Source organism: Stegostoma tigrinum, chromosome 2 (genome assembly GCF_030684315.1).
Source record: "Stegostoma tigrinum isolate sSteTig4 chromosome 2, sSteTig4.hap1, whole genome shotgun sequence".
NCBI classification, from domain to species: Eukaryota; Metazoa; Chordata; class Chondrichthyes; order Orectolobiformes; family Stegostomatidae; genus Stegostoma; species Stegostoma tigrinum.
Genome location: NC_081355.1, coordinates 158,034,980 through 158,058,661, shown reverse-complemented (window position 1 = coordinate 158,058,661; position 23,682 = coordinate 158,034,980). Strand labels below are relative to the sequence as shown.

General features: G+C 41.6%; 1 protein-coding gene across 1 annotated transcript in view; it reads left to right on the top strand.

Annotated features, from left to right (window-relative positions):
- The first annotated feature begins 2,021 nt into the window (after nucleotides 1-2,021).
- cpsf1 (cleavage and polyadenylation specific factor 1) overlaps nucleotides 2,022-23,682 on the top strand; it is a 149,464-nt gene continuing 127,803 nt past the window's right edge. Inside the window, exons 1-7 of the mRNA XM_059640568.1 lie at nucleotides 2,022-2,347; nucleotides 8,822-8,976; nucleotides 14,197-14,224; nucleotides 16,537-16,670; nucleotides 17,736-17,816; nucleotides 18,643-18,794; nucleotides 22,214-22,360. Coding sequence (XP_059496551.1) covers nucleotides 8,833-8,976; nucleotides 14,197-14,224; nucleotides 16,537-16,670; nucleotides 17,736-17,816; nucleotides 18,643-18,794; nucleotides 22,214-22,360 — 686 coding nt within the window. The 5' untranslated portion in view covers nucleotides 2,022-2,347; nucleotides 8,822-8,832. The remainder of the gene's footprint in view (nucleotides 2,348-8,821; nucleotides 8,977-14,196; nucleotides 14,225-16,536; nucleotides 16,671-17,735; nucleotides 17,817-18,642; nucleotides 18,795-22,213; nucleotides 22,361-23,682) is intronic.

Below are 23,682 nucleotides of genomic sequence, written 5' to 3'. Positions count from 1 at the left end.
ACAGGAATTAGCGAGGGTGGGAAAGGTTTGTGTTCTCAGTGTTTAAAACAATAGCTGTCTGTTTCCTCAGTAAGATTGGATGTGCAACATTCTTTACTACCCTGAAGATAAGAACATTTGATACCAATCAGTTATTTCTTGTAATTTTTTATAATCAGTTATAACACGATAAGTAGGTTTTAATTAAGATTATTCAAGATAATCATTGTTATAGATTTTGAAGTGTTATAGAAAGGTGTATATATGTTATATACAAATCACTATAACATTAAAAGGAAGGTTTAAGAACTAATTTTGAGTAATAGAGAGGGACCTCACTATCTCTTGTCAAAGACAGTAGCTAACAGAGTTGGAATGGTGAGGAAGCTCAAATAAGACTGTTATAATCTTGTACAAAATAGCAGACACAGATGTCATGGTCGAAAGATAAAAGGTCACAAATGACCATGGAGAGTTTACTCTCCCACAATCCAAAAAGGGCCTATTTAGATCACAGCAACAAGACTACTAACAGAGTGATGTACTGGAAACCCAATCATAGTTGAACAACCCAGTACTAATTAACAAACAGTATACAAGGGGAGGGAGTATGAGCCGTCATGTTAATGTTACAAGAAAAACTATAAAAGATTATGTACTTGTATTTAAAATTACAGCATCGTTGACTTTTCTTCCGATCGGAGTTGAAGGCTAAGGAGGTGATTGGACCCTCACATCAAGGTCAGACTTGGCATAGTCTTTAACCTCTCCCTGCATTGTATGGTAGAATGCATGAATAAATTACCATGCCTCAAAGTCTGCTACGTCCTGAAAATTTATTACCTCCATAAACTTGTTCCGGCAGTAAGCAAGATAATAAAATGTGTGGCTGGATGAACACAGCAGGCCCAGCAGCATCTCAGGAGCACAAAAGCTGACGTTTCGGGCCTAGACCCTCTCTGATGAAGGGTCTAGGCCCGAAACGTCAGCTTTTGTGCTCCGGAGATGCTGCTTGTCCTGCTGTGTTCATCCAGCTCCGCACTTTGTTATCTTGGATTCTCCAGCATCTGCAGTTCCCATTATCACTCACCCAACAGTAAGCAGCTCACTTTAAATAGAATGCATGGATACAACACTGTCTTTGCAGGAAGTCTGTTCAACATTTAGTGGCCAATTTTTTTCCTGTTTTCTGATTGCTACATAAAGAAATACAATGAAAATCTGCAAGTAGCCACATCATAGTTCACACTTTAAAATCATTGCAGCGTTATTTGAATGTCCAACATTAGGCCAGACTTAGAATGAATTCAAAAAAGTCTCTTACCCAAACAGATGTTTGCAAGAGAATTACATTTTAAAACTCAATATATGTGCTGAACAGAGCTACGGTGACCAGCAACGTGCGCAAATCTTGAATAACTGAAAACTCTATATGTAAACTTAGCCAAATGCTGAATTTCAGCGCAAAGTGGCTATGACCAGAATGACCATAACAGGGGCGAGGAGAAATTACTTCTTTCAAACAGTCCTGAATCAGTGGAATTCATTACCTCAGTGTTTGGTTGATCCGAGGACATTGAGTAAAATTAAGGAGGAGTTACACACATATTCAGTTCGTGATAAGTTGAAGGAGAGTAGGCAGCAAAGTGGAGTTGAGGCTAAGATGAGGTCAGCTGTGACTGAATTAAATGGAGGAACAGGCTTGAGGGGCCAAATTGTCTCCTCCTGACCTGAACTTAGTTGGCCAAGGTCTGACTGGTCCCTCAGAATCAGGTGGCATTTCGACTTTGGAAACATCTTTCCAACTTTCGGCATGTGCCTTCAGCAGCTGCCCCGAAAATCGAAGCCAAAGGCATTACGTGGCCATGGCTGAGCCACACGTTTCATAAACAGGCGCCAAACGACCAGCGCACGTGACCCTGCCACTGCACATGTCCGGATCCGGAATTCTCGCCGTTTAAAAAAACAAAGATCGCGACATTTGGAGTTTGTGGTCTGATTGGCTGACGGTCACGTCGCGTGGAGGTCAGCATCGCGAGATCTTATCAGCGCGACCTTCTTGCTGCCTGGAAGTTGAATGGCGGCGGATGTTTGTGGTGTGGAGGTTGTCATCCATATTCTTGCTGTATTCGGCCTCAGAGACGCCGCTTTATTGAAGCCCCCTTTTGTTCATATTTTGTTTTAAAAGAGCTGAGTGGGTCACTGCGGTAAGCGAGTAAAATTTTGGTCCGGTTGGGGGAGGCTCAGCCGTCCATAGCAACCTCGGGAGATGCCGGTGGCTGGAGCCTTCTGCTTGGGGTGAGGGAACCTGTTAATTCGATAAGCCTAGGATTCAGCCGTCTAACCCGGAGTCACCACCCTCGGATCTGTGAGTGTCCTGTTAATCCTGCAACTTTCATAAACATGAAGAGCCCTCAGAGTTTCAATTTAACCTGCCACTACAGAGTAGTACCTCAAAGCCATGACCTAATTTGTCAATTAAGGGTGTTTTACAAACCCTTAAATCTCAAACTATCAGATTTTTCTTTTCAACCTGTTTAGAGATGTTATTACACACCCCGAGGGCATGTGACACTTGAACCTGTGTTTCCTGGGCCAGAGGTAGGGACACTACCATTACCACAAGTGCCCTAATCCCAAATTAACTCTGGGAATTTATTAGTGAGGGGAATTTGTCAATTTAGGGTGCTCTCCAGTTTAATCTGTCAATCTGTGGTAATTTGAATTGCTGGCAATCACAAGCATCATGGTGTAGAGGAGGCCATTTGACCTATCATTTGCAGCTTCAAATGAGCATTATTACCAAGAACCCGTCTCCTTTTTGCCCACATCTTTGCACATCGTTCTGCCCAAATAATCAAATGCCCAATTGAATGCTTCAGTTAAGCCTATCTCATACTCCTACAGTGTATTATGCACCCTAACCACTCATTGTGTGAAAAAAGTATTTCTTCATCCTGTTTGCTTTCTTGCAAATCACTAAATCCATGCCCTCTTATTCTTGTCCTTTTTTACAAGCAGGAACAGTTTTTCCGTACCCGCTCTATCCAGCCTGCTAATGATTATGAAGATCTCTTTGATCTCCTCTTAGCCTTTTTTCCAAAGAGACTATCCCAATAACTTTAGTCAATGTGCATGACTGAATTTCCTCAGCCCTGAAATCATTTTTGTAAATTGCTTCTCTGCACTATCCAATGTGTTCACATGCTTGCTATAATGTGCCCAGAATTGTACACAATACACCAGTTGAAGTCTACCAAGTGTCTTATACAAATTCAACATTACCTTTGTTCTTGAACTGTATGTCCCTATTAATAAAACTAAGAACACTGCTTCATTCACGGCACGCCACACCTCTCCTTCCAGCTTTGATGATTAGTACACAGATATAACCAGGTCCCTTAGCTGCAGTGTGCCCTTTAATGTTTTTCTATGTTCTTCCTCACATGTCTGCATTTAGTTCATCTGTCATGTATCTGTACATTCACCAACTTTGGGTTTTGCATATATATTTTTTCAAATTTTATGTCATCTGTAAACTTTGAAATTGTTCCTTTCGTACCAAACTCAACATGATTGGTAGCTTGCTTCTCCTGATGCATGGTTGCATCAGGAAAAGCAAGCTACCAATGCTGATCCCTGGAAGACTCCACTAAACCTTACCCCTAGCCCCACAAAAATCCATTGACCATTACTCTGATGGCACAGATGATTTTGTAAGCTTGTTGCCACTGTCTCTTTTATTCTATGACCTATAACTTTTCTGTCAAGTGTTGTGTGGCACTGTATCAAACATCTTCTGGAAGTCCACAAACATCAGTGTTACCTTCAAGTCTTCCTCTCATCACACTAAAGTTAATCAAACAACATTTTCCTATTATAAATCTGTGCAGACTTTCCTAATCAATCCATCTTTTTCAAGATGACTAGTAATTCTATCTTGAATAATTGTTTCTAAAAACTTCCCCACTGCTGAAACTGCTTGGTGTGTAATTGCCGGAATTATCCGTACAGCGTTTTTTTTTAATGTGGCCACGTTTGCAATTCTCCAGTCTTCTGGCATCTCTTCTGAGTCTAGGGATGTTGGAGAGTTTATGATCAATACCCCTGCAGTTTCCACTGTCATCTCCTTCAGTATCCTTGAATGAATCTCATCTAGTGCCTTTTCCACTCTTAAGTACCAGCAATTTATCGAAACTTAATCACACATTACATGTGGGCGTTGCTGGCTGGGCCAGCATTCATTGCCCGTCCTTCGTCGCCCTTGAGAAAGTGGTGGTGAGCTGCCACCTTGAACTGCTGTAGTCCGTGTGCATACCCACAATCCTGTTAGGTAGCAAATTACCATGTTTTGACTTCTTCCTGACTGACAAATTTTTCTTCTATCGCTGAGGTCTTGTTCGCATCTACCTTTTTAGTAAAGACAGATGCTAAATAGTCCATTAACACTTCAGCCATGATAACAAGGTGTGGAACTGGATGAACACTGCTTGGCCAGCTGTGTTCATCCAGCTCTACACCTTGTTATCTTGGATTCTCCAGCATCTGCAGTTTTTTTTGCACAGAATCCCTACAGTGTGGAAACAGGCTCTTCGGCCCAACAAGTCCACGCTGAACCTCGGCATCCCACCCAGACCCATCCCCCTGTAACCCACCTTGCCTGCACATCCCTGAACACAATGGGCAATTTAGCATGGCCAATTCATCGAACCTGCACATCTTTGGACTGTGGGAAGAAACCAGAGCACACGGAGGAAACTCATGCAGACACAGGGAGAACGTGCAGTTCCAATTATCTCTAACACTTCAGCCGTATTGCCTGCTTCCTGGTGGAAATTCCCTTTTTGGTCTCTCATCGGCCCTGTTCATTTTTTAAAACCACTCTCATCCTCTTTATATACCAAAAAATGACTTTGGAACATCTATCTATGTTTGCTGCCAGTCTTTTCTCATAATTTCTCTTTGTTTATTTTATTTGCTTTGTCATCTACTTTCTGAACCTCTGTATTCTTGATGCAGAATTGAGTTATCTATTATTATCTATCTGGTATCACTCATAACCATACTTTTTCTTCCTTCTTAATTTTTATCTTTTTGTCATCCCAGGAGTTCTGAATATATCTATCCTACCTTTCCCATTTGAGGGAATGTACCATGACTTTCCTCAAATCATCTTTCTGAGATAGTCCACTGCACAATTAGAGGTTTTTTCCCCCAAGAGCTTCTTGTTCCAGTCTATCCTGCTGAGCTCCGTTCTTACCTGATTGGAGTCTGCAGTCAGCCTGTTGGTAGACTACAGACTACACCTAGCAATGTAATCATACTCTTTTTGTTCCTTAGCTCCAGGCAAATTGATTTGGCCAAATGAACTGTGCAGATTTAATGGACCTAAAGGTCATCTTTTGTTGCTCTGTGATTTTATAACCTATTAACCTTGAAGTCTTGAGTCTCTGGGATCCTAGTGATTGCAACAAGCAAGAGATAGCTACAGTGGAGTGGTTGACAATCTGGTTATTTAAGTCGTTGGCTAGTGGAATAGACAGATTTGGTAGAGAAAAGCAATATACAGTGAAAGATACAACGTTAAGCAAGTGCACAATTTGATGAATTTGGGGTTTATGTACAAGAATTATTGTAGGTAGGAGGGCAAACTGAGAAAGTGCTGCAAAAGGCATATGTGATCCTGGCCATTGAGTAGAGATTAGGTGTATTAATCAAGGAAGTGATGTTAAATGCCAACTTAGAGTATTGTATCTGGTTAGGCATCACGCTTCGCAAATGTGAATGCATTAAAGAAAGTGTAAAGAAATTTACAACAATGGTTTCAGTCATGTTGATTGATTGGAAAAGTAGTGGTAGTTTTTAGAGACAAGAAGATCTCTAAATCATTAGAAGCTAAAGAACTGCGAATGCTGTAAAGCAGAGGCAAACATGGAAATTTCTGGAAAATCTCAATAGTCTGGCAGCATCTTTGGAAAGGTTCTGAGGAAGGCTCACTAGATTAACTTTGATTTCTCTTCTCAATTTTTGCCATTTCCAGCAATTTCCATTTTTGTCTCTAAATCATAAGGGTCTTAATAGATTAGAGAGAAACTGTTCCTAATGGTGGGAGGATTGAGAGCCAGATGAAACTCTAAAGTGAATAGCTGAAGAAACAATTGTGACGTGAGGAAACATCCTTAAATGCAGTTAACAGTTCACCTCCAATATACAATCCCTGAGAGTCCAGTGGAGGCAAAAATCATCATGGGTTTCAAAAGTTAACTGGCTAATTAAATGAAGACAAAAGTTTGCTAAGCTATGAGAAGAGAGTGGTGGGAGTTCTACTTGTGTAATCTTTTGCAGAGACAAAGGGTCAAATGGTGTCGTGTCGTAACTACTGTTTGATTGCTAATAAGAGCATAAGACACAGGAATGGAAGTAAGGCCATTCAGCCTATCAAGTCCACTCTGCCATTTAAATCATGGCTGATGGGCATTTCAACTCCACTTCCCTGCACTCTCCCCATAGCCCTTGATTCCTTGTGAGATCAAGAATTTGTCGATCTCTCCCTTGAAGGCATCCAACGTCCCGGCCTCCACTGAACTCCATGGCAATGAATTCCACAAGCCCACCACTCTCTGGCTGAAGAAATGTTGTCTCATTTCAGTTTTAAATTTACCCCTCTAATTTTAAGGCTGTGCCCACGGGTCCTAGTCTCTCCACCTAACAGAAACAACTTCCTAGCGTCCACCCCTTCTAAGCCATACATTATCTTGTAAGTTTCTATTAGATTTCCCCTCAACCTTCTAAACTCTAATGAGTACAATCCCAGGATCCTTAGCCGTTCATCATACGTTAAACCTACCATTCCAGGGATCATCCGTGTGAATCTCCGCTGGGCACGCTCCAGGGCTAGTATGTCCTTCCTGAGGTGTGGGGCCCAAAATTGGCTACAGTATTCTAAATGGGGCCTAACTAGTTCTTTATAAAGCCTCAGAAGCACTTCGCTGCTTTTATATCCATAGATTATGACAGTGTTGGTTTCAAATAATACTATGGCTGCAGAGTGTTTTCAGGCATTGTTCAGGTAGGAAAGTTGCAATGGAAATACTGTTTCATTTGGGCATCAATTCAATTTTTAAAATTCATTCATGGTATGTAGGCATTACTGGTTCTACCAGTGTTTTTCTGCCCATCCCTAGTTGCTCTGGAGAAGGTGGTGGTGAGCTGCATTCTTTAATTGCTGCAGTCCATTAGATGTAGGTCCAGCCGCAATGCCATTAGGGAGAGAGTTCCAGTATTTTGACCCAGAGATACTGAAAGAGCAGCAGTACATTTCCAAATCAGGATGATGAGTGACTTGCAGGTGGTAATATTTTCATGTATCTGCTGCTCTTGTCCTCCTAGATGGTAGTAGGTTGAGAAGGTGCAGTTGACAGAACTTACACTGCAGTACATCTTTTATATGCTGTCAGTTAATGGACTGCTTTGTCCTGATGAGATTAAGCTTTTTGACTATTATTGGAGTTTCACTTGTAAGTGAGGAGTATTCCATCATAGTCCTAGCTTGTAGGTGGTGGACAGGATTTGGGGAATCAGGATGTGAATTACTTGTTCCAGGATTCCAAGCTTCTGACTTGTTCTTGTAGCCAGATGTTTATAGTCCACTTCCGTTTCTGTTCAGTATTAGTCCACAGAATGTTTATAGTGGGATTAGTTTTGGTAATTCCAATGAATGTTAGGGATGAAGGTTGGGTTTCAGTTTATAGTTATTGCTTGGGGCTTGTGTGACTGAATTTTACTTGGCATTTATCATCCCATATCTAGTTATTGCCCAGTCTTGCTGCATTTGGACCTCGTTTCCTTGCCCATGTTTGACCAGATGTCAGGAAACCTCACGGGGTTGAATCAACATTGAGATCTCCCAGGGAACCCTGCTCCTGACTGTACCACTCTAAACCGTTGAGCCAGCACCTCTGTCCCACTTTCAGAATAGACCCATGTGATAGCGTTGCCTGGTACGTTTTGTGTAAGGTGTGACTCTGTGAGTAAGACTAATTCAGACTCTTGCTTGACTAGTCAGTGCGACAGCCCTCCCAATTTTTCCACTAACCTCAGGAGAGATACGTTTGTAAGGAGGAGCTCAGCAGGTCTGTTGACATCTGTGAAGAGAAATCAGAGTTAATGTTTTAGGTTAACTCTGAATTCTCTTCACAGATGCTGACAGACCTGCTGAGCTTTTCCAGCAACATCTGTTTTTGTTCTGATTTACAGCATCCGTAGTTTTTTTTGTTTGAGAGGAGGACTTTGCTGGGTTAACAGGGCTCTGTTTGCTATTTCTGGTGCTGTGATCAATGCCAGTTGGTGTCCTTTGAGACTTGCCAGAAGTTGATACAATTGAGTGATTTGTTAGGCCATTTCATGGGCAATTAGGAATCAAGCACATGGCCGCGAGTCTGAAATTAAGTACAGATGTGTGGGCAAGGAATGCTGCTTTCCTTCCGTGAAGGATATTAATGAACCAGATAGGTTTTTCTAATAAACAACAATGGCCATTGTTATTCTTTCAATTCCAAGTTCTACAATTTGCCATTGTGGCTTTGAATCTGGATCTCCAGAACCATTATCTGAATTACTAGTACAGTGACAATACTATCACCCCCTGAGCGACTTGAAAATCTTTTTGCTGTGACTTTAACCTGGTCACTGGTTTCCAGTGCTCATAATGGATGTAATTCATAGGATTGTTTCAGAGATTGTGGAATGTTTGCCTGCATTTTATACCGTTCTGTCAGTACTGCTTTTTCTCCACTCATTGCTTACGTTTTCTAAAATCAAGAAAATGTGGCTTTCCTTGCAGGAGTTGACACAATGTATGCAGTGTATCGCCAAGCACACCCCCCGACAGGGATTGAATTTGCTATCTACTGCAGCTTCTTTTCAAACTCTGAGCGAAATCTTGTGGTAGCTGGAACATCGCAGCTGCAGGTTTACAGGTTGATCCATGATGCAGAGGTGAGTTTCAATGAAAATTCAAAATATTGCTTATTTGGAAATTTGTAACTTTGCCTGAAATAAACCTAGAAACATGAGGGGCAGGAGTAGGGCATTGTACCATTCTTTTCTGGCCATCTTGCTTTGGATGGCCTTTCCTTCATTGCCATTTTCCCATGCTATCCTGCCATCCCTTGATATCGCTTGCATTTAGAAATCGGTTGATCTCTGTTTAGAACATTGAGAATGATATTTCCCTATCCTTGCAGGGTGTAACAACTCCAAAAATTCACCACCCACTGATGAAAATGTTCTACCTCAGTCTTGAATGATTTATCCCTCAGTCTGAAACTGCCCTAATTGGCCTAGACCCCAACCAGGGCAAACATCATCTCTGAAATCACCTTTTCTAGTCCTTAAGAATTTTGCAAGTTTTAATGCAGTCACCTCTTATTCTTCTAAAGTCTAGAGAATACATGCTGTGTGTCCCTCAATCTCTACTTGTAGGTTATTGTCGTTAAATTTAGGGACAGTGAAGAAGGTTATCTCAGAGTAAAATGGAACCTTGATCAGTTGGGCCATTGGACCAAGAAGTAGCAGATGGAGTTCAATTTAGATAAATGTGAAGTATTCCATTTTGGTATGGCAAATCAGGGCAGGACTTGTACGCTTAATGGTAAGGTCCTGGGGAATGTTGTCAGACAAAGAGACCTTGGGATGCAGGTTCTTCATTCCTTGAAGATGGAGTCACAGGTAGATGGGGTAATGAAGAAGGCATTTGGTATGCTTGCCTATATTGGTCAGTGCATTGAATATAGGAGAGGGGATGTCATGTTGCGGTTGTGCAGGACACATGTTAGACTACTCTTTGAATACTGCGTTCAGCTCTGGTCTCCCTGCTACAGGAAAGATGTTAAAGTTGGAAGGGTATAGAAAAGATTTACAAGAATGTTGCCAGGGTTGGAGGTTTTGAGCCAAAGATAGAGGCTGGATAGATTATGACTATTTTCCCTGGAGCATCAGAGGCTGAGGGGTGACCTTGTAGAGGTTTTTAAAATCATGAGGGTCATGGCTAGGGTGAATAGCCAAGGTCTTTTTTTTCCCAGCGTGGGGCAGTCCAAAACTAGAGGGCATAGGTTTAAAGTGAGAGGGGAAAGGTTTAAAAGAGGCATAAGGGGCACCGTTATCGCACGGAGGCGGTGTGTGTATGGAATGAGCTGCCAGAAAAGATGGTGCAAGCTGGTATAAATACAAAATTAAAAAGGCGTCTGGATGGGTACATGAATCGAAAGGGCTTAGAGGGACATGGGCCAAATGCTGGAAAATGGCATGAGATCAATTTAGGATATCTGGATGCCTGGACGAGTTGGAATGAAGAGTCTGTTTCTGTGCTACATAACACTCTGATTCTATATCCCAGTGAGGAAGAAAGGTTCTAGGAAAGGGCTAGGTCAATCATAATCAACCTAAGAAGTTTAGGGTAGTGTCAAATTCAGGAAAAAGTATACAATGTGGCAAAGGAGTCATGTAAGCCAGATGATCGGAAAGGTTTAAAAAACTGATGAAAGACAACCAAAAAAATGAAGAGGGAAGTAAATAAACTTTGAAGGAGACCTACCAAGTAATACAAAAGAAACAGATAGCAAGTGCTTCTTGCAAAATATAAGAAAGAAAGTTGTCAAAGTGAACATAGGGCCTCTATGAGGCTGGGAAAGTTAAAATGAGGAAGGATTAAATGGCAGAGGAATTGAACAAATACTTTATATTGGCCAGCATTTATTGTCCATCCCTAACTGCTCTTGTGAAAATGAGCTGTCTTCTTGAATTGCTGCAGTCCATATGCTATAAGTTGACCCACAGTGCCCTTAAGGAGGGAATTCCAGGATATTGACCCAGCAACAGTAAAGAAGTGGCAGCACCTTTCCAACTGAGCATGGTGAGTGGCTTGAAGGGGAACTTGCAGGAGTTGGTATTCCCATGTATTCGTTGCTGTTATCTTTCTAGATGGAAATAGTCAGAGTCTGGAAGGTGCTAAAGATTCTTGGTGAATTTCTGCAGTGCATGTTGTAGATAGTACATAATGCTGCTCCTGAGCATCGTTGTTGGAGGGCGTAGATGCTCATGGATGTGATTCCCATCAAATGGGCTATTTTGTCCTAGCTGATGTCAAGCTTCTTGAGTGTGTCTGGAGCTGCATCCATCCAGGAAAGTGGGGAGTATTCCATCACACTCCTGACTTGAGCCTTGTAGATGGTGAACAGGCTATGGGAAGTCAAGAAGTGAGGTACTTGCAGTGTTCTTAGGCTCTGACATGCTTCTGTACCCACTCTGTCTGATGAGTCCAATTAATTTTCATTGTCAATGGTAACCTGAAGGACGTTGATTGTGGGAGATAATGGCAACAATAGAATGTCAAGGAGCGGTAGTTGGATAATCTCTTATTGGAGATGGTCATTTCTGGCATATGTGTGGCGCGAATGCAAGTTCCCATTTGTCAGCCCAGGCCTGGATATTGTCCAGATCTTGTTTCATTTGAAATTGGACAGCTTCAGTATCTGAGGAGTTGCAGATAGTGCTGAACATTGTGCAATTATCAGTGAACATCCCCACTTCTGATCTTGAGATGGGGGGTGGTAATTGATAAAGCTGCAGAAGATCATAGAATCCCTACAGAGTGGAAACAGGCCCTTTGGCCCGAGAAGTCCACACTGAACCTCAGAGCATCCCACCCAGACCCATCCCCCTATTAACCACCTAATCTACACATCCCTGAACACTATGGGCAATTTAGCATCCATTCGGCCCAACAAGTCCACACCGCCCCTCCGAAGAGCCTCCCACTCCCACTGATTCCCCTAACTCTTCATTTCCCCATATCTAACCCACCTAAACTGCACATCCCTGGACACTATGGGACAATCTAGCACAGCCAATCCACCCTAACCTGAACATCTTTGGACTGTGGGAGGAAACTGGAGCACCCAGAGGAAACCCACGCAGACACAGAGACAGTGTGCAAACTCCACACAGACAGTCACCCGAGGGTGGAATTGAACCCGGGTCCCTAGTGATGTGAGGCAGAAGTGCTAACCACTTAGCCACCGTGCTGCCCAAAACCAGATTCCCTGATCAGGTTTTTTGAGTCTAGGACACTGCCTGAGGAACTACTGCAGAGATATCCTGGAACTGAAATGGCTGACTTCCATCAACCACAACCATGTTTCTATGTGGCCAGGTATGGCTCCAACCAACAGGGAGTTTTTCCCTGATTCCTGTTGAATTCAATTTTGCTAGGGCTCCTTGATGTCCCTCTTGGTTGCATATGATCTTGATTATATTTTAATATATCCATGGGATCTAGGTATCATTTATTGCCTAACCCTAATTGAGGAGAGGGTAGTTAGGACTCAGCCATGTTGCTGTGGGTCTGCAGTCGAGGGTTGTCATTCTGACCTCACCTCTGGATTTCAGCTCTTTAGTTCATGTTTGAACCAAGGCACTATTGAGGTCTGTGGCCCTGTCAGAAACTAAACTGGACTTAACTGAGCAGGTGTTGCTTGATCACACAATCTGTAACTTTACTGATGATTGTGACTAGACTGATAAGGTTTATTAGGCTGCATTGGATATGTCCTGCTTTTTGTTACAAGACATAAGCTCCTTAAGAATACCATATGTTATGGTGAGATCACTTATCCTTCCAAACACCAGTGAGTGGAGTCTTAACCTGTTTGACCATTGCTAATAAGACAGTCTCTCCACACCAGGGATTATCCTCATGAGCCTTCTCTGAACTGACACCAATAAAATATCTTCCCTTAAGTAAGGGGACCAAAACTGCTCACATTACTGGTATACTCCAATCCTCTTGAAAGAAGAACCAACATTCCATTGTTCTTCCTGATTACCTGCTGCACTTGTGTACTAGCTTTCTGTGTTCATGTAAAAGTACATTGAAGTCCCATTGTGTTGCAGCTTTCTGTAGCTTTTCTTCATTTAAACAATATTTGTCCTGGCATGCCCTCTTTAAGTCTTCATTGAATCAGGGTAAATCTCCTGGCTTGATGATTAGTGGAGCGGGGGTACACCGGTCCTTGAGGTTTGACATTGTGTTGGAGTTTGATTCCACTGCTGTTCATAGCCCACAGTACTCGTGGATGTCCAGTTTTGAGTTGCTAGATCTGTTCAAAGTCTTTCCCATTTAGCACGATGGTAGTGCCGCGCAACTTGATGTATGTTACTATTAAGATGAAGGTGGGACTTTGTCTCCACATAGACTAAATGGTGGTCGCTCCTTCGTGGACAGATGTATCTGCAGCAGGCCGATTGGTGAGGATGAGTTCAGATGCGTTTTTCCTTCTGACTTCCCTCACCACCTGCTGCAAACCCAGTCCATTAGCCATGTCCTCTGGAGCTTGATTAGTGGTGCTGCTGCCAAATCACTCTTGGTGGACATTGAAATTCCCCGCCCAGAATGTATTCTGTATCCTTACTACCCTCCATGCTTCTCTGTGCTGAACAAAACTCAGAGCAAGATTTGTTTCATTAGCTAAGGGAGCAAGGTTTGTGGTAATCAGCAGAAGGATTCTTTGCATATGTTTGACCTGATGCTGTAGGACTTCATGGTGTCCAGAATCCATGTTGACGATCTCCCAGGGCAGTGCTGTTCTGACTGTCTACCTCTGTTGGATCTGTCCTGGTGGAATCTAGTTCAATCAAGGCAGCCACATTCTTGTGGTCTCAAGTTACACGTTGGGTAAGGCTAGGTAAGAAAGGCAGCTATTCTTCCCTCAAGGATATTAGTGAGCTGTCGCTGTGTAATCCAGTGCTGCTTGATAGCATTGCTAATGACTCATTCCATCACTTTACTGAGTGATTTGGCCACTCTGAATTTGTTTTTTTTTAATGTAAAGGACATAGCTGGGAAATTTTCTACATTGTTTGGTACGTACCAGTGTAGCTGTACTGGAATGTCAAGATGAAGTTTTCAATACTTAGAGCTGGGATTGTTTCAGGGAAATAGAAATTATGAATTGGAATTGTTTTCTCCCAATGAACATCAATCTTAAATGGTCCCATCTAAGTAAGAAGTAATTGATTTGAAACACTGTTTTTCTCTCTGCATAGATATTTTCACACCCATTGATTATTTCCAGTATTTTTGTTTTAGTTATTCTTCAAATTGGAGTATATGGCTTCTGATTTGGGGATTAATACTGTTTCTTTCTTTTATACTTGCAGAGCTCTGTGAAAGGAGATAAGTCTTCAGGTACTGCTGCATTCTTTTATACAGATATTTTAACAGCTGCTAGTTATTCAGCACTTCAGGAAATGACTGGTGTTCCAGAAAACAATTATCACTCTTGTGCTAGCCCTAGATGAATGGGTAGCACTCCTGAGGCAGAAGATTATGGATTCAGATCACACTCCAAAGATTTAACCAGCAAATATCAACCAGTCTAGATCTAGTATTGACAGGGCACTGCACTATTTGTGGAAACATTTAATTGACTTTCTGTAGAAGTTCCCATGGTCAATATAGAAACAAAAGCAAAATTTTTCTTTCTGCTGTCTTGGCTAATATTTCTCCCTGATCAATTGTTAAGAGAATAAATAGTTGCTTGTTAGTACAGATCTTGAATCTTGCTGTATAAAGAGATGCCTTGCCAAAACACTTTTGTCTTGCAATAATCCGGAAAAAGCAAAAATTTCAAATTTTACCCAATCGTAACAATATATTCTGTTATGTGCCATTTCAGAAACTGCCGATTCTTAAGCCCCACTACTGCTCTGGTATCCACAGAAGATAGTGATCTAATCAAAACAAAGTACCTGATTTCCCTGTCTGTTGGAATTAAGTTGCAGAAAATTTTGACAAGGTTCATTTAATTACAAGAGCCAGTGTATATTACAAGAGAATCACAAGTAACCAGCTGTGAGATACCATCTTATGGATCTACTGGTTAAAACTTTAACCTCCTTTTTAAAACTCCTGTGCTGCTGCTGGTATTGTGAACATTGATAAACAGTACCTATTTATTCATTTTCTTGAGATCCACTACCAACCTGACTTTTCCAGTCCACGTGCATATTGGAGTCCCTTATGATTATTGTACTAATGAGTTTCTTACATGCCTTTTTGATCTCCTGATTTATCTTTTGCCACACATACTGACTACTGCAAGAAGGCCCAGAGATAACTTGCTGCAGGGTTTTTTTCCTTTGCCTTTCCTCAACTTTACCCATACAGATTCTATATCATCTGAGGCAATATCACTTCCTGCTATCGATTTAATTTCATTTCCTGCTAACAAGGGAGGCCACCACCGCCTGTCTTCTGCCTGTCCCCACATCCTTGGATACTTACTCCCCAACCCTAATTCCTTTGGAACCATCTTTCTGTGATGCCCACAACATTGTATCTGCCCATTCGTATCTGTGCTATGAGCTCATTGACCTTGTTTAGTATACAGGGTGCATTTAAGTACAATTCTGCGTTGACTGTTCCCATCTCATAATGTCCCCATGTCTGCAGTGCTTGAAGTTAGATTCCTGATCTTTTCCATACTCTGTCTATTACTTATCCTGGAGACTTTAATAAGCTCTAATGCTTCCCCGACTAGCCCCTTAAAATTTTTCCATGATTTTCAATGCAACTGTATCCCTGCACTGCCTAGTTCAAAGAAGGAAGGGAGCCAAAAGATAGAAAACTAGCAGCTGGTTAGCCTGGTCTTGGTTGTTGGTAAGACTTTTAAAATTCATTATTAAGTTTGAGATTACGGAGTACTTGGAAGTGCGTGGTAAAATAGGGCTGGGTCAGCATGGCTTCATCAAGGAGAGGTCATGCCTGACAAATCTGTTAGTATTCTTCGAGATAATGAGCAAGTTAGACAAAGGACAACTAGTGTCATAATCTGTCTGAATTTCCAGAAAGCCTTTGGTGGGACTCATTTAAACTTGAAGAATGTCACCTCGTGCCAGTTTAAAGAGGGGTGATGCTGGACTCTCCAAAGACCAGATATTCTAGATTAATCTAGTCCCATCATCAGTGTTGACTGATATGGCCTGGGTCGGTGGGGTGGTGGGATGGCACAAGTCAGTTATTGTAAGGGCTGCTATCTTTCTTATCTCTGTTTATTCTTCAACTTGAAAAAGTTGATATTCTTAAATGTTTTACGTTGCCAGCGAGTTATGGTTGGAAATTCAAACTAGGGCAGTGTTAAAAATAAAAACCAAAAGAACTGCGGATGCTGTAAACCAGGAACAAAAACTAAGTTGCTGGAAAAGTTCAGCAGGTCTGGCAGTGTCTGTGAAGGATTAATTAACAGGGTTAATTTTTCAGGTCCAGTGACCCTTCCTCAGAAGCCAGACCTGCTGAGCTTTTCCAGCAACTTAGTTTTTGTGCAGTGTTAAAAATGTTCATGCGTTTTGTCAGAAATTTGATGAAGACAGCTCCGAGGACTTTGCCTGCAAATAGTTAAACCGTACAGTGAGAGATACATACTTCATCTTAGGTTGGTAAGAAAAATTGTCGTAAGTCAGAATTATGTTTACATCGTTGAATGTCTGTCTCCTGTGTAGAGGTTAAAGGCCGGAAAGAGAAGCTGGAGCAGATGGCATCTTTCTCACTGTTTGGAAATGTCATGTCCATAGCTAGTGTCCAGCTTGCAGGTTCTAAGCGGGATGCACTCCTCCTCAGCTTCAAGGATGCCAAGGTAAGCCGACGTAGGTATGTATGTATGTTTGTATGTTGTGTGTGTGCGTTTTCATGTTTAGAAGGTTGATGGGTGAACTGGTATTTCAAATGTTAAAATAATTCTCAAGGGTGGATAGAAATTATTCTCCCTGCAGAGTTCCAAAAGAAAGAAGTATGATCTTATAATTAATACCATTCAGACCCTTGAGAAGTGCTATTTTTCTCACGCAAAGGGTGCTGCCAATCAGTTGAAATGTCCAAGACAGAGATTGGTGGTTTTTTGTTGAATAAGCGTATTTTGTAGTCTTAATCAAAGGTGGTGAATTGACATAATGTAAAAAATCAGTCATGATTGAATGGAATGGTGGAACATACTCCAGAGAATGAATGAATGAATTCCTCCTGTTCCTTTGCTATCTCAAGTTCTGATACTTCAGTATTTTATAGTCATAGAGCTGTACAGCATGGAAACAGACCCTTCAGTTCAACTTGTCCATGCTGACCAGATATTCTAGATTAATCTAATCCCATTTGCTAGCATTTGGCCCACATCCTGTAAACCCTTCTGATTCATATACCCATCCAGATGCTTTTTAAATCTTGTGATTGTACCAGCCTGCAACAGTCCCTCTGGCAACTCATTCCATACGTGCGCCATCCTCAGGCCTAATTTTTTTCTTATCCATTGCTTGGTTCTTATTGAAAATCTTGACTTGAGGTTAGCAAAGTGCTGTTGTTGATGCCGTTCTCTTGTGAGCATGTATTTTCTAAACAGCAAACCAATTAATCATGAAACAGCTTGAACCGTTTGCAACAATTTATGTTTGGATTTAGACTTTATGTCAGGCACCAAAGATTCAAGATATGTATGAATGGAGTCTATTGGAAATTAAGTTCTTTGGATCCAGAGCTGCAAAGTGGCTGCTACAGCTCCCAGAAACATACATTGTTAACGGTGCATATATCCTTCAGAACACAGCTTCATATGGCATGTAGATGATTATGTCTTCTACAATATTTAAAGATGTCCTGAAGCAGGAGGATCTGAGTTTATTTTTTACCACTGTCTTTGCTTTGTTTTAAGCTGTCTGTGGTTGAGTATGACCCTGGAACCCATGACCTGAAAACACTCTCACTGCATTACTTTGAGGAACCTGAACTGAAGGTAGGATCTCAGTTATATGAGTATCCAAGTGCTTGTCATATAAGTGTTTGTGACGCAGTAGAATGAGATCTTTAGGCGTTTGATCCCATTGTGTTCTTTTTTGTTACAGATTTTCGTTTTTTTCTTCCTCTTTTGGATTTAGAAAGTAAAGTGGCTAAGCTTATTATACCAGTAAGGGTTTTGGGAGATATTTGAATATAAGGGCCAGTAGTTAGGCAGGCAGGACGAGAAAAGATTGAAGATGGAAGGGAATTCCACATCTCATGACATTTTGGAAAAGGAGAGGGGAATAGTTCAGTTTTGATTTCAATACTTGAATGCCAATAAGCAAACAATTAGTGTGCAAAATCTAGCTGAGGCATTTAGATTATTAAAAAGATTCGTGAGGCTAGATAGAGATATTTCTTCTTGTGGGAAATTGAAACAAGGGGTCATAATATCACCGATCAAACAGTTCAAGATGATGTCAGAAGGCATTTTTCTTCAGAGGTTGGTGGAAATTTGGAACTCTCTCCACTCTCAACAGCTGTTGAGTCTGGAAGTCACTTGGAGCTTTTAAAATTAAGGTTAATAGATATTTATTGTAGAAATGGACCATTTTGGCCCAGCTAGCCTGTGATTTTATTTACACTTGGAAGAAACCTCCCCTCAGCCAACTAAATGTAACTCTTTCAGTATATCTTTTTTATTGATACTATTTGACCCAACTATTGCAGAAGGCTCCAATTCCAAATTTTAACTTACAGGGTAAAGAAGATTCTGCTGAATTTTCTATTGAATTTCTAAAATAACTTCCTTCCCTTCTGCCTGTTCTCTTTCTTGACAGGATGGTTTTGTGCAAAATGTTCACATTCCTTTGGTACGTGTGGACCCAGATGGACGCTGTGCAGTGATGCTGATCTATGGAACACAGCTGGTGGTTCTGCCTTTCCGAAGGGACACCTTAAGTGATGAACAAGATGGCGTTATGGGGGAAGGGTAAGTTATGATTGAAGGGGAAAACATATTTATTATTGCATATTTAAAGTTCTTTTTGTCAAGTTTTGTTTGTTTCTTCTCTGTCTTGGTTGTATTTGTCAAGAAGTCATTGACATCTTATCTGTGGAGATTTTACCAATACTTATGAAATTCAGATTCATGTGACAGTTTTTATATTTATTCATTCTTAAGGATAAATATTCACTTCCAAAGCCTGCACCACTTAGGTACTTATTTACAGTCACTGTCTTTACAAATGAGTTTGAGTTTGATTCATTGTCACATTTTACAGAGACACTGTGAAAAGTATTGTTTTGCGTGCTATACAGGTGGGTCATACCACTCGAAGTGCATCAGGATAGTGGAACAGAGCGCAGAATATTGTTACATCCACAGAGAAGGTGCACAGAGAGAGATCAACATTAACATTTCAGAGAATGGTTAATAGTTAAGTGTATCGTCATAGGCTTGGAGTCATGTGAAAGTTGACCAGTAAGGACAAACTGAAAGCTTGAACATTAACTGTCAGTTATCATCTAACTAGTACACTTTTCCTGGCAAAACCTTTTTAACAATCAGTCCATTTGCCAACCAGTCAACACTCTTTTATACTGTAGAAAGATGTTGTTCTGCTTCACCTTGAGATGCTTCAAATATCCTGATGCATGCAAGATGAAAAGCTTTGACACACTGTTTTTTTTCTTCCAGTAGTGCTCACGTGCATGACCAAGTGTCTATTGGTAAGGACATGATTGAACCAGAAGGGTTTTTAAAATATTCTGGTATTGGACTGCTGCAGTGAAATTTGAGCTCATTTCTGAAGTGCGTGCTTCCTGATTATTAGTCCAATAGTTTAACCACAATACCACCTAGTATTTCCTGCAGAAGTTTGGTTAATGAACAACGGCCAGTTTGCCTTGGTGCTGACCAGTAGCAGTAAACATGCACTGCAGCAAATAGTCAACAGTTTAAGGAAGGCCGAAGTGAAAAACCAAATTTATTGAGAGATGAAAGTTTGGAGTCTAAACCTCTATCTTAGGATACTAAATGCACTGCTTTAATTGAACTGCAGTTCTCCATGATTAGACAGCGTTCACAGATAGGGGGAGTGATTCAGAAATATCAAGCCTGGCTTTTAAAAATTTCAAAGAAGGAAAGGTTGGAAAGGGGAGTAAGTGTTCATAAATTTGAATTGTGGACTCTTAGAAATTTTATGGCAAAGAGGCCACATAGCTCATCTGTACAAGGTGAAAAGCAAATCACTGGGCCTAATACCACTTTCCTCTAATTAACCTGTAGCCCTGCAGGTTATGGCACCTGAGGTGCCTGTCTAGATACATCTCATGCATTGAAGGTTTCTGCCTTTAATATTGTTTTCAGGCAGAGTGCTCCAGACCCCACCAAGCCTCTCAGTGAAAAGGTTTTTCTCATCTTCTCGTTAACCTTTCTACCAATGACTTTAACTCTATGCCCCTTGTCACTGGCTTCTCTGCTAAGGTAGGTAGGCCCTTCCAGTCCATTTTATCCAAGTGCCTCGTAATTTTTGACATCTCAATCAAATATTCCCTTAGCATTCACTCCCACAAGGAGAACAACCTTAACCTATTTCATGTTTCCTCATAATCGGAAACGTTCCAACCCTGGCAGTATGCTCGCAAATCTCTTATCTCTCTTTAGTGCAATTGTATCCTCTCCATAATAACTAGAACTGCACACACTACTCCAGTCTGGCCCAATGAATGACTCAGTGGTTCAGCAATGCCACCCTGCTGTATGTTCTATACGAAGGGGATTGGTTACCTCAGTTGGCTGTTGTGTGATGCAGAATGATGCCAACAGGGTGGATTTAATTCTCATACCAGCTGAGGTTATCATGGAAGACACTCCTCCTCAACCTCTCCCCTTCCCTGAGGCCAGGTGAACCTCCAGTTAAACCCTTACCACCAGTCATCACTCTAATAAGAGAGCAGCCCTATAGTCTGGTAAGAATTTGGCAACATTTTTTCTGTATAAAGGAAAAGATTCCATGCGAATTATTAATCACCTTATGAGCTGTCCATACTACCTTAAGGAACTGTCGACAAATATTCTTCACTTTCTCTGTTCCTTTTTAGTGTTCTCCCGTTAATTATATATACTTTTGCCGGGCTGGACCTGCCTTAATAAACCACATTGCTCTTCTCCAGATTGCATTGTATTCACCAGTCTTTTGCCTATTTGGTGAAGCCATTCGTATCTTCCTGGAGTGCACAGCTTCTGTCCTTGCTATCGATCATGTGGCAAGTTTTTGTGTTGTCTGCAAAGTTCTTGAGCATGCCCCTACATTTTAGCCGAAGTCATGAAAGTATATCATAAAATGGTTGTACCTACAAGCAAGTTTGAGACAGAGGTTTCTGTAGAGTGATAACGTCAAGATATGGGGACAGTGCAAGGAAGTGGCTTTGAGGTAGATAATTGGCAAGATCTAATCTTCAGAGGCTGAATGAATACTTGTACCTCTGTGTCTTGAGGAACCCCATTGGAAACAGCCTTCTAATTGCAAAAATACTGATCAGCAGTTAGCCTTTGCTGTTAATTAACCAATTTTGTGTAAGACTGTAAGGCAGTCATCAGGATTTCAAAAACAGTAGCAGACTTCATGCAGCATTTTGCTGCATAAATATTCTGCTTTTGAGAATTGTAATCTGTTCAGTTTTAGTCTGCTGTGCCGTTCAATAAGATAAAGGCTATTCTGATCATCCTGAATAGTATTTTCCTGCCTTTTGCCTTAACCCTAATTCTCTTACTGGTGAAAAATCTGTCTGCCTTGGCCTTCAATCTACTCAGTAGAATTGATCCAGTCTCACTAGTAATGAATTCTGTGGTAATGAATTTCACACATTCATGACCCTCTGAGAATTGAAAATCCTCCTTATCTTTGTCTTAAATATGCAACCCCTTATTCTGAGATTATGCCATCTGGAGCTAGACTCTCCCACAAAGGGAAATGAACTTTCTGTATCTAGCCTGTTAAGTCCTCTAAGAATCTTCAAATGTTTCAATATGGTTGCCTCTTATTCTTCTATAATCCAAGAGTACAGGCTACTCAACCTTGCCTCTTAAGACAGCCCTGTTATCAGTCTAGAACATAGCATGGAATGGTACAGCACCGGAATGAGCCCTAAGTGCTCACCATGCCAGCACCATGATGCCAGTGGAATAGGATGCTATTGCAGTATAATTCTCAAAAGCAGCTTATTTATGGAGCAAAATATTGCATGAAGTCTGCAACTGTTTTTGAAATCCTGATGACTGCTGGTCAAAATATGCCTTGCTGAGTTTTAATTTAAGGGATAAATGTGTGTTTTTTTAAACAGCAGTAATAAGTTAGATTCTGCTGTTGCTGTTTTCATCTTATCAGTAAACACTTACACCCACAGGCAGAAATCCAGTTTCCTTCCGAGTTATATCATTGACGTTCGAGAGCTGGATGAAAAATTGCTGAATGTGATTGACATGCAGTTTCTGTATGGCTATTATGAACCCACGTTACTCATCCTCTTTGAGCCTAACCAGACCTGGCCTGGGTATGTACATACTTTGATTTGTTTATTATTGTTAGATGAACCGAGATACAGTGAAAAGTATTGTTTTGCATACTAACCAGACAAATCATACCTTACATAAGTACATGAATAATAGAACAGAATGCAGAATATAGTGTTGCAGCTGCAGAGAAAGATCAACTCTCTAATATGACAGATCTGTTCATAAGTCCGATAGCAGTAGGGAATAAGCAGCTCTTGAATCTGTTGGTATGTGTTTTCAAACTTTTGTATCTTCTGCTAGATAAAGGGGGATGAAAGAGAATATAACCAGGTTTGGAGGGGTCTTTGATTATGTTGGCTGCTCTTCCAACACAGCATGATGTGTTAATGGGGTCATTGGAAGAACTGCCGATGCTGGAGGCTGAGATAACAAGGTGTAGAGCTGGATAACACAGCAGGTCAGACTGCATTAGAGGAGCAGGAAGGCTGACATTTTAGTTCTGGACTCTTCTTCAGAAATGGGGGAGGGAAGAGGGCTCTGAAAGAAATAGAAGGGGAGGCGATGATAGAAAATGGATAGAGGAGCAGATAGGTGGAGAGAAGATGGACAGGTCAAGGAGGTGAGGATGAGGCTAGGTAGGAAGTGGGGTTGGGGATTGGTCAGTGAGGTGGGAGGACCGGATAGTTGGGAGAAAAGGCGGACAAATCAAGGAGATGAGGACGAGATGGGCTGCTCTTGGGATGACGTCATGGGTGGGGAGATTTTGACGCTTGTAAAATCCACACTGAGACCATTGGGCTGCAGGGTTCTCCAGTGGAATATAAGATGCTGTTCCTCCAGCCTTCATGTGGCATCGTTGTGGCACTGGAGGAGGCCCAGGATGGACATGTTGCCCAAGGAGTGGGAGGGGGAGTTGGCTGTTATCTCTGCAACTGAGAGATGTTGTCGTTTGTCATGAACTGAGCATCGGTGTTCCACAAAGTGGTCTCCAAGACTCCACTTGGTTTCCCCGATGTAGAGGAGGCCACATCAGGAACACTGGATGCAATATACCACATTAGCAGATGTGCAGGCGAATGTCGGTTTGATGTAGTAGGTTTTCTTGGGGCCTGGGATGAGGGTGAGGGGGGAGGTGTAGGGGCAGGAGTAGCATTCCCTGCGGTTGCAGGGAAAAGTGCCGGGGTGTAGTGGGGCTAGTGGGGAGTGTGGGGCAGACGACGGAGTCACGTAGAGAGCGGTCCTTCCAGAAGGCAGATAAGGGTGGGGAGGAAAGTATATCCTTGGCTGTGGGGTTAGATTGCAGGTGGCGGAAGTGGCAGAGAATGATGCGTTGGATCCAGAGGTTGATAGGGTGATATGT